General features: G+C 31.2%; 2 protein-coding genes across 2 annotated transcripts; both read right to left on the bottom strand.

Moving 5' to 3' along the window:
* Nucleotides 1-532: 532 nt before the first annotated feature.
* LOC107018772 (cyclin-D4-1-like) lies at nucleotides 533-3,353 on the bottom strand. The gene is made up of 6 exons (XM_015219339.2): nucleotides 2,814-3,353; nucleotides 2,288-2,374; nucleotides 1,964-2,062; nucleotides 1,541-1,742; nucleotides 1,317-1,438; nucleotides 533-1,114 (listed from the first exon to the last, which is right to left on the bottom strand). Exons 1-6 carry the CDS (start codon nucleotides 3,108-3,110, stop codon nucleotides 887-889), a joined length of 1,035 nt encoding a protein of 344 aa, XP_015074825.1. The 5' UTR covers nucleotides 3,111-3,353; the 3' UTR covers nucleotides 533-886.
* A 6,638-nt stretch (nucleotides 3,354-9,991) lies between these two features.
* Nucleotides 9,992-11,413, bottom strand: LOC107018723 (mitochondrial uncoupling protein 5-like). The gene has a single exon (XM_015219280.2). It carries the CDS (start codon nucleotides 11,154-11,156, stop codon nucleotides 10,203-10,205), a length of 954 nt encoding a protein of 317 aa, XP_015074766.1. The 5' UTR covers nucleotides 11,157-11,413; the 3' UTR covers nucleotides 9,992-10,202.
* Nucleotides 11,414-11,707: the final 294 nt, after the last annotated feature.

Genomic DNA, 11,707 nt, shown 5'->3' with positions numbered 1-11,707 from the left:
CCTCCCCCCCCCATTGCTCCCTTGCCATGAGTGCCTTTGGAGGATTTTTGGAGCAACCTTCGTCTATTTTTTTAGAATTTAAGAATTCAACGAAAAAAGTCAAATAACGACAAATCGAATTATTACAATATTACTATATATACATATACACAAGTCATGTAATTTCTATAATAATGTTTAAGAAAAACTTTTTAAACACAACATAAATGTTCAAACATTTCAAAATACAATGAAATTTGTGACCTTGCACATGTCATGTCATTTTTAAAAGAGTGTCCTCAAGTCTACAACAATAATTTTAGAATCAAAGAATTTGCAAAACATAGAAAAATGTGAATGTCTTTTGATTAAAGGAAAATTATATATTTTATGTTTAGACAAGACTTTTGGTTTGGTACAAGACATTGATAACCATTATAAGCATAGAAATAATTCAAGTTCAAAATGCCTTCTTGAATTAGTATTAAGATTGATCTTTTCCTTAACACCTATTTTACTTAATACCAAGAAAAAATGCATTTCATTTCCACTATAAATAGAACTAATTATTACTATAATCCACTTTTATTCCTTAACTTTTTTTTTCCCATTGTATATGTCTTTATTTGAAATTACAATAGTAACCCAAAAAAGGCATAAGAGCAAAAAGTATTTAATAGATAGCCCTTCTCAAAATTCCATCTTTACCCCTCCACAACCTCCTAATACTACTACTACTATTGTTGTTTGACATTTCAAAATTGTTATTAACATCTTGTGACAATCCTTCCTTGTCTTTTGTCTTCAAAGGACTTAATTTTTTTTTTGCATAGCCACACAAATTCTCCCATTTAGCCAAAATTGTTTAGAGGGGGTGGGGTTGGAAATTCAAGATTCATAACTTTTGTCAAGTCCCCTCTTCTAAAGATGTGTCAAGTTTCCTCCTTTTATTTTCTGGACTTGTTTGTGATCCAACTATGCTCTCATCACTTTTGTAGCTCAAACATGCAGCTTCTAACACTCCATTGGGACTTTTAGGTACTGAGGCAGTAGTAGTAATAGTTGTAGCAGTGGTCATAGTCCCACTAACCAATGTCAAATCTTGAATCAGTTCAAGACACTTCATCACTCTGGCCTGCAAAAGCCAAAAAAAACTTATTTTTTAACCCCACATAAAACCAAGATGTTATTAAGTTATTGCATCAAGAATCTAATCATCCTATATAACAACAAGTTCAGTATAATGAAAGACGTTTTCATGTTACGTTATACGAATAAATGACACTGTTATAGAGAGGTTTGACTGTATTTAAGTGTGGCGCCCCCACAAATTTTACCTTTTGTACATGTATGAAGCAAGGCATTGCCTTGTCAATGTCATTAGCTTGCATTTCCTTTGAAACAGATATTGCCACTGCTGCTGCAATTTCAGAAGACCTGAATTCCAAGAAATCAATGCCTGCAGCATTCAAAGCACCAGTCAAATACTAGCAGATTTAGGACCATTTAGTACAATAGAAAATAATTCATCATATCCAAAGGAGTCATGAGGTGAGAAGACCTCTTATGGAGCATAAGATCAATTGCACTGCTTTAGAAATCAAACGCTCCGATGGGATTTGATCGTCATTCATCTTTCTTACAAAATAATCGATGAATGTGCAAGGTGTATAAGCTAGCATTCTCCATTTCAATGTGGTTAGTACCAAAAGTTCCATTCTTTGTATAGTTTTGCCTTCAAACACAAACTTAGGATTCCCAACCTGTTCCATAAAACTCGAGATTTTACTACATAATCTAGTTCAAGAAAATATATAAATTGTTAACATGACAACTTTATGTTGCTCAGGCTCTCTAAAAATGTTGTCGCACCCGTGTTGGATCCTCAAAAAATGTATTACTTTTGGAGGATCCAACACGCATTTGACAGCATTTTTGAAGGGTCCGAACAACATAGGTAAGGAGTGAACGAAACTATTGTCACCTGCAAATCAACAATCAAAGGAACATGAATCTCTTCCATTTTGGCTGCAATAGATAGGCAGGCCACAGCTAACAACTGAACTGCCCAAGTTTTACCTCTCTATATATATCCAAGAAATGCAAATCAGCAGAATGCAGACAATCAGTTAGCATTCAAACTTCAAACACTCCGAAACAAAATGCTATACTGAACTATGTTGCTCGGACCCTTTAAAATACCGCAGGCAGAACTAGTATAGAATCCTCTTAAACGGATAGCTTTTGGAGGATCCGACACACACCGGGGCAGTATTCTAAGTCTGAACAACATAGATTGTGAACTTACAGGCAATTCATATAGAGACAGAAACCGATCCAAGTAATTAATCGACAAACAAAAATTCAGCTTCCCATATCCAAAGTGCATACAAGCCTGCAAGGCAAAAACACACAAAACTCAAATCAGAAAATCACTATAGCAGAATTCTTCCTATTTAAAACAGATTAAGACATCATATAAATAGCGAACATACAAAAAGAAATCACAATTCAATCAATCAATCAATCGATCGCCACTGATGTTATCCAAACTACAAACACCATGAAAGTTACAGCATAAAAATCTCTATTTCAAGAATTGATTTTTAGAATGAAAATTCCAGCTTTTGCCAAAATAGCATAAGAATAACAGGGGTTGTTAAATTGAAGTGGGGTTTAACCAAGATTCTTCCTACAAGTTTAACAATCAATCATCATAAATAATCAACTTACTCAAAGAATTAAACCAATGCCAAAACAACAAATAGATGATTATAATAGTATTGAATTGATTAAAAAGAGTTTTAAATTAAAAAAAAATCCAATAAAAACACCTTCCAAATCCAATCAATAGCCTCTCTTCTCACACTCAAATCCAAGTCCCCACTCCTCAATCTCTTCAAATAATCATCTTTAGGCAAAAAATCAATTTCCCTTTTCACCCTAAAGCTAAAGCTTTCTTCACTTATCTTTGGCAAATCAATCAAAACCTCTGATCTACTACCATTTTTGCCAAAGATCAAATCTTTATTATTAATTTCATTCTTCTTTTGACCTATACCCAAAGAATCAAGATCATCAAAATCAAAACTTTCTGTTTCTGTACATAAAAGGTCTTTATTCTCATCCATTTAAACCAAAATCAAAAACCCCCTCAATGTATCTTTTCAAGAACAACAAAAAGACTCCTCTTTTAGAATTTTTGGGTGTTTAGCATTTCCATTGGGGGTGTGGGGTGGGGTGGGGGGGTAGGGAGAAAAGTGAGGTGGGGGCTGGAGACTACTCAAAGAAGAAGAGGTTTATGTAGGAAAATGAAATGAAGATTTGTGTTTAGGGTAAAGGAGAGATTTGGGGGTGAGAAAGACAGTGGATTCTAAGTGGAATCCTAACAACACAAGGAGGAAAAAATAGAGCAAAAAAAGGCCCAAAAACACACACACACACACTCTCACGCACACAAGGTGGTGCGGATGACGTGTATTAGGGTAGAAGGTTAATTCGTAATTTAAAAAAAATGAAATTTATTGAAAATCAATGTTTGGCGGTGAAAATTTTTTGAAATTTGAAAAACAATCGAACTATGTTTTCATCGAAACGCCTTTAGAAATATCTCTTATTTGTTTTACGTGACACGTGTTTCTCCTCGTTCTACCGCGTGCATAAGCTATTCTTTTAGCCAATACGACAATTTCACAAAAGTATTTATTTCGTTTCATTTTATTTGAATCTATTAAAAAAATTAAGAAAATAAAAGAATTTCTGAAACTTATGATCCTTAGTCGTATTTATGTTACAATAAAGTTATAATTGTTAAAGATAAATTGGAGTCTTGTAATATCAGACAATTTTTAGTTATAAAACATATATGTAGAGGGTTGAGTGTTGACTAGTCAAAAATTTCATGTTTAGAGCATGTCGTGAAAATAAGGATATTGAGGTGGATGAGTGGCCGTATAAGGAGCAATAAGATTAGATATGAGGATATCATAAAGAAGGTGGGAGTGACTATCGTGGTGGACAAGATAAAGAAAACGAGAATGAAATGATTTAGACATGTGAACAGGAGATGCTCAAATATCATAGTTGAGGCTGTGTGAGAGGTGGTTATAGTAGGTATAAGCAGATAAAGGTAAGCCGAAAAAGTATGGAAGAGAAGTGATTAGATAGACATAGCGCAACTTCAAATTTTCGAGGATATGACCTTAGATAAAAGGGTGTGAATGACGTGTATTAAATCGAATGGTTAGTAGATAGTGAAAATATTAGCTTGGGTACACTTAATTGTTTTATTTGATATTTTTAAATAATAAAAAAGTTGACAGCTTTATTGTTTTTTTTATTTATTATAATGAGTATATAATTTAAATGAATCGCAACCACAAATTATTCTATAGTACACATGACATGAATATATAATGTCATTGAACATTACTTGACCTAATTATACTTAACCGAATCTTTATCTTTTTCTTGTAGGTTTTCACTATTTTTTAGTTGCTATGTTTCCTGCATTGTTTCTTCTTTTTTGTACTTGAATTTATTGTATTTGGGCCTATGATCTTTAAAAATAGTCTCAACAAACTTAACTCGAGAAAATTAACTGAATATGTTAATATTGAAAAAAAAACATATTATGATCTATCTTTTAACATTAATTTATCATATAATAATGTAGTAAATTAGCATGGTTTGGTAAAGAACAGGTCAAAAAAGCTTCTTCTTTTTTTATTGAGGCTAACTACATTAATAAAATAGTACCCAAAAGAAATTCTAGTTTTCCCATGTAATGAAACGTAGCTCCTAAAATTCTTTTAATCTTTGATTAGCAATGTAAAAGGTATTATTATCACTTAATAAAACTAATGAAAATTATTAAGAGGTAATTATGATTGTATCAAGTTATATATGGATAGCATTAATCCTAAAATATAAAAGGCTAAAGTGATATATACAAGATGTTATCATGATAAATTGGTCTAACAACTTTTCAAAGAGGTTAGGATCATCTTAATCCTGATGAAAATTGAATAAATTTTATCTCCTTGATTAAAAAAAATTATATTTATCTTTTTCATATTTTAAATTTTTTAAATGAAATTTTGGGATATATATATATATATATATATATTCATTAAAGACGTTTATAAGAATTTTAAATCATCTATTATAATATGGACAATATACTTTGATTGTTATTTTTGAAATCCTAATTTAATTTGGGAAGAATTATTAGGGAAAAAGAAAAGAACCAACATTGTGTTATTGTTTTATGTGCACGATCACGTACAATTATTTTTCTTTCAAAGGGGAGACACATTATTTATGAATAGATTTTACTTCTAATTCGTATTGTAGGTCTTATTTGTTATAAAAGACAAAATTCTAAAATATTAACCTAGCCTATAGGTCTTCAAATAGACCCCAAAAAAAAAAAAAAAAAGGAGCCAAAAGATTATTTTTTTTCTTTTTACAAATATTAGTTTGAAATGCATCAACGACTTTATCTATTTAAAAAAAGAGTTTTGTTTTGAGTGATTGGATCAAAGATAAAGTTAGAAATTTTATTAAAAATATTTTTAAAAAAATTAATATAAATTCATGAAAAGCTTATGTGCTTTACATTCATGTTTGCAAGGTGTATCAAAAAAATACTTTTTGGAATCTTCCTCCTTTTTTTTGCTAAATTAAATTTTTACAAAAAAACTAATTTGGAATTAAATTAGCTTGATTAGTTCCCCTTCATTATGGACCTTTTTATATTTTGTTTTAGTTAAAGTTCATTTCATTAGCGAATTTATTTATATCTCTTTTTACTCTTACAAACAAAGATCATGATATCACGTGAATCATTATCAAAAATCATTATCAAAGGATATGTTATTGATATATTAAAAATTGTACACTGAAAATAGAAGAAATATTAGATTTCGAATTTAACATAAAATTGTATGTTCTAAAGAAATTTAGTTTCTACAAAATTGTTCAAAGTTTAGATTAATTTTTCTCAGAATAGAACAAAACACTATTATGTAATACTTGTAAATAGAATTAACAACAATGAATCACATGTTGTTCAAATTTCGTTTCCTTCGTACCAAACACACCCTAAAAGGAACTTAATTTGTCCAAATTTCGTTTTCCTCTATTTCTCAGTTCACATTACGCCTCATACCAAACACACCTCAAAAGAAACTTAATTTGTTTAAATTTCGTTTCCCTCTATTTCACAGTTCACATTACACCTCGAATTTAAAACCCTAGGGGACCTAAAGGAGTAAAAGGACAGTAAGAAAAACAACATATTAAAAGGCTGAGGACCATATGATCTGATTTTTATGGTCAAAGTTTAGAGAAAGAAAAGGAAAGGACATATGTAAATGGCCACAAGTATGATTGGTTTGAAGAAGAAAAATATTTATTATTTGGACCATAGTTAATCAGAACTGGATATATTTATGATCTATGCTTATACTTTTATTGAAGGAACATAGCCTTCTGCCATGTTAAGTTAAAATGAAATTTTGCCACTTATGCCTTCTTTTGAAATTGCCCGCTAAGGGTGTTGGATTTAGAATTTTCATTTAAATAGCATAGAACTAAGAATTTCACGGTTAGTTTTGAATTCCTTAAACCACTAAATTGACTTCTTATTTTGCGTTAATGATATATACATAAAAATGAAAAAATATGTTTATCTATACAATGTAACATTTTATCGTGTGAGTTTGAATGAGCATTACCTTGTTTAATTCGACTCGATTCTCACCTCACGCTACCTAACTTATTCTCACTGTTCATACACTGATATATTTGGTCGTAATTGTTTATAGCTACTATCATTATAAACTCTGAGGTTATTTGGTAGTTGGTTAGAACTATGCGTATGTGAGTTGTGTAGGAATTAGTTATGAGTAAATTTATATATTATTTTATGCAGGTTTTAGTTACGTGGGAATTATTTATTCATGTAATAGTTATACATGTATTAGTTATTTCACCTTTTGTCCTACATAAAATAATACATAGATGCTCTCATAATATATACAAGTATTAGTTATGCGGGTTTCTAACCTGTCGACTGAATGACATATTAATTTTATAGATGAATAGTGTATTTCCTACTACCTAGTACCTACCAAATATTGTATAAGTTATACGAAAATTAATAATGAATAACTTGAAGGAGAAACTACAGAATTAGACATATACTCCATTATCATATATACTATTATAACTTATACTTTCAAAATGTTATATATTTTATCACTAATTAAGAGTTTCCTACCATATATCGAAGAAGATACACCTAAATACACGTGTTTTGCTGCCATATATACTAAATTAGGTAGAAAGACGAGCGAGATGGAGAGGGAGAGGATCGAGATAGTTATGTATCCCAGATACATGTGAATCACATCTAGTGTGGGTAGCATGTACCTGGAATACCAGATACATGGAGAGTGGTGAGCGAGATTGAAAGGAGGCAAGAGAAGTGAGGAAGATTTCTTATATATCTCATATACATGTGAATTCACTTGGATATAGTTTATCGAGAATAAATCATATCTAATTTTGACCCAATGTATCTCGGGTTACATGTATCTATATGTATTTAGACGCATCAAAATATGATAAGATTCGTAATATTGCAAACTAAAATATATCTAAGTTCCCCTGACTTTGAATATACCAAACAACCCTTCAGTATATTATCAGTTATAACTTAATATATAAAATGTACATGGACTAAAATTTATTTACCAAAAAAAAAGATTGGAATTATTTTTGTTTTTTTCTCATGGCCTTTGTTTAATTGTTGGGCAGTAAAAAAATTCACAAACTAATATACATGGATCAATTTGGCTAGATATACATGGATCAATTTGGGCTGTTTTAATTAGCCCATAAATAAAGTTAGTAGATAGAATTGGACGGCTTATAGATACTTCACTATCATATATATTATTATTATATATATTTTTAAAATATTACGTATATTACCATCAATTAAAAGCTTTTTTATACATATTTTACCCTTAGATACATGTATTTTTGCTACCATATATATAAAAATAGGAAGAGAAACGAACGAGATTCGTATATATTCAAGATACATGCGAATCCACTTGAATATAATGTATTTTAAAAAAAAATACACCTAAATTCAAACCCATGTATCCAAGATACATGTATCTAGACGTATTTGGAGAATCCAAAATCTGATAAAATCCGTAATATAGCAAATTAGAATACATCTAAGTAATTAGCTACTAAACTAGTAAAATTTATGTAAGTTCCCCTAAATTAAAATCCGTTTACTCCCACAAACATTAAAGAAGAACCAGAGCTAGCTAATATAATTTGGTTAAAAATTGCTTTCGACTTCCTCGACTTTATTAGTGAAATGAATTAAATTGTTAAATTTATTCTTTTTTGGTTTCTCACTCGATATTTGATATTCTTATTAAAATATGATTAAATTTATATACTCATAGAAAAATTTCACATTAGAGGATAAAGTCCTCTCTTATAAAAACGACTCCATTTTTAAAGAGACTCAAATATGAAACTTTTAATAAAGAATGATAAAAGTATATTTGGAATCACTATATTTATAGAATGGAATGAGGGCCCGTTTGGATGGGCTTAATAAAAGCAGCTTTAAAAAAGTACTTTTGAAAGTGCTGAAACTTATTTTTAAAATAAGCAGTTATGCGTTTGGATAAAAGTGCTGAAGTTGCTATGCCAAACGTGAAAAGGGAAAAATGGAAGAAAGAGATGTTAGCGTTATGTGAGTAATTTGGAGATTGTATAAAAATATTAAGGGCAAAAAGATAAAAATGTGGTCAACTTAAAACAGCTTATAAGCTAAAAAAAGAAAAGCACCCCTACCCCAGCTTTTAACTTTTGGCTTAAAATAAGTTTTTTTTAACTTAAAATAAGTTATTTTGAGTATTGCCAAACAACTAAATAAGTCAAAAACCAGCTTTTAAGTCAGTTTGACCAGCTTTTAAGCTGAGCCAAACAGGCTAAAAAAGGAGTAATATATAATTAAAATTCTTAAAGAAAAATGCAAGTGGCCAGTCTATGTGATGAAAAGACTTTTGCATATTCCCCTTTGGGATATTTTGGTAAAAAAAAATATTGACATGACAAGTTATTTTTGGTAATCATCTAGAATGAACTAAAAGTAAAACCAATAAAACTCCACCAAAATATTAGTAAATAGAAGGTTAAAAAAACTTTTCACCTTAAATCATATCGATCATCTCAATTTGAATTGAACGAACTTAAAAATATAATTATTCAAAGTGATTTTAGTGTCTGGTGATGCATGAGAAGATACAAATGATAGACATTGCTAATTCTACGGTTTTGATTGAAAATATTATTAAAAAAATATTAAATATCTCTGTAATTCTATTTTGCTGAAAGTACACGCGTAATTCAGCTATAAAAAAACTTTATTTGCCATCAATGGTCCTTGGGCTCCACCTTATATATAATCCAAGCTCATCAACCAAAAATCCTAATACCAAATGCAATGCATGACAATAACATCACAATAAACATGTAATTGTGTTGCCTTTTGGGACCCTCAAAACCCCTCTCTCAATTATTTAATAACAAAATAATAGAAGATTTTTGGACATATATATAATGAAAAAAATCATTCCTACACTGTTTTATTTCATTTTGAGAAGGCATTATATCTATCGTAAAACAAATTAGTATCTTAAATTTTATATATTTAATATTTCATATGTAATGAAACAAAAAGTTATTGGTACGTTTATAAGTTTACTAATTGCTTGTTAGAAGCACATTAGAAATTAAGATTTGTATTATGACTAAGTTGAAATAAGATTGAATATATGAATTGTAAGTTTTGTTAGTATAATTAAGAAGGATGAATTAAATGTGAGATTAGATAGTAACTTTTATTAAAATATACTTTTAACTAAATTTGCATCTATTCCTTCACTCTATATTAATTAATCTGAATGACGTGTCAAAAAAGAAAATATGATAACATATATATATTGATGTAGTATATATGTATCATTAATATAACACTAATAAATGAGAACACAACATCTAACATTGTGCTACCTCATTCCAAATTTCATGGAATTAACTAATTATTATGTTTGATTAATTAAACAACTACTAAATCAACTTCTTCGTCGTCATCGTATCATATCATATCATTAATTAATTAATTAAAAGTCCTTAAGTAATTTTCGGACTTGTTCCAATGTAACAAAGAGCACAATAGTAAATGGTCCTTGCCTTGAAATTGTAGGAATAAATCCTTTATACAATGCCATTGGCCCCTCAGCTTTAATTGTTTTCATTGCACAATCAAGTGCCCCATTGTAAGGTGGAGCCGCTCCGGGCTCCACCTTCATGTTCATGACTCGAGTCTTGATCACATCTACCGGATTCGTCACTACAGCCGCCACAAAACCCGCGGCAAAACTCGCCGTCACGTGGGTCCCGAGTCCGTCTTTCATCAAACCCTTACCTAAAATCATTTCCTTAAACTCGTCGTAAGATGCAAGCTGTGAGGCTGTCACCAGCATGGCGCGGTTCACCGTAAGGGATGAACCGCGCCACAGGCTAGTAACGCCCTCGTTCTTGCTCATTTGGGTTATTGCATCCACCACACTCTTGTAGTTCCGCCGTTGCGCGGCGGGTAGCCGCCCGTCGGCCTGCATCCGTACCATTGCCACGTCAGCAGGGTTGCCGACGGCCGCCCCGATTCCGCCGGCTATCAGCCCGGCGACAATTTTTTTCCCCAATGGCATGTTTTTCGTATTCGGGTCGGTCCATTTTTTCTTCAACATATCATATAATCCCATTCGGGTCGTTGAGTAAAGGGTTTGCCGGAGGACGGTGGCGGATATGCCGGAAAAAAGAGCGGCGACGCCCTCTTGCTGGACGATCCGTACACCGACGGCAACGGGCCCCACACGAGGAGCGACTGGAGCATGGGCGTTTGTTGTGTTATTGGGAGGATGAAAAGCAAGAGCAGGGCGAAGCGTCTGCGTCTGAACAGATGCAGACGCTTCGCCCTGAAGCTGCATACGTACCTTGATGAGATCAAGTGGATGTGTACTACATCCAGCAATAATAGAAGCAATGCCTCCTTCAACAAAACCTTTAACACCCATAATTAATCAAGATCTACTCCAAACAACAAAAAAATCTTTGATGAAAAATAAAAAAAAATTATACAAAAGGGATCAAGATCTTTTTTTTTTTTTGAGATAATAGGGAAAAATTATGACCAATTGGAATTAGATGATAATTCACTAGAAACCAAGAGATGAGAGTGAATGGAAAAAGCTATAGATGCAAAGTGTGGGATATTGGATCTCTGAGACATATGCTAGAGAGAAATGAATTTGTTTGGGTAAGAGAAAGAAGGGGAAAAGGGAATTTATAGGGAAAAATAATAGAAAGAGAAAGGAAACGACAGAATGAAGTGGTTGAGACTCGTGAGGTTTCGTATTAAAATTTTAGTGAAAAATAATTTTTTTTATACGTTTTATTTTTATAAATGAAATATAGTAATTAATAGATATTTCGTATAATTAATTTAAATATAAAAAAACTAATTCGGACATTACGATAATTAAAAAATCAAAAAATGAAAATGGAAATTACACTTTCGAAGTAGGCGTAATTTCTGTTTCTAAAATAATGAAGTGTAGTATGTGGA

Source organism: Solanum pennellii, chromosome 5 (genome assembly GCF_001406875.1).
Source record: "Solanum pennellii chromosome 5, SPENNV200".
In the NCBI taxonomy this organism is placed as follows: Eukaryota; Viridiplantae; Streptophyta; class Magnoliopsida; order Solanales; family Solanaceae; genus Solanum; species Solanum pennellii.
The sequence above is the reverse complement of the archived record's forward strand: the minus strand, read 5'-3'. Positions and strand labels throughout refer to the sequence as shown.

Coding starts and splice junctions, on each gene's coding strand:
- LOC107018772 (XM_015219339.2), bottom strand. CDS start 3,110: ATGGATGAGAATAAAGACCTTTTATGTACAGAAACAGAAAGTTTTGAT. Junction 1,439..1,540: donor GATCTTATGCTCCATAAGAG/GTCTTCTCACCT, acceptor TGAATGCTGCAG/GCATTGATTTCTTGGAATTC. Junction 1,115..1,316: donor GCTTCATACATGTACAAAAG/GTAAAATTTGTG, acceptor TGGCTTTTGCAG/GCCAGAGTGATGAAGTGTCT.
- LOC107018723 (XM_015219280.2), bottom strand. CDS start 11,156: ATGGGTGTTAAAGGTTTTGTTGAAGGAGGCATTGCTTCTATTATTGCT.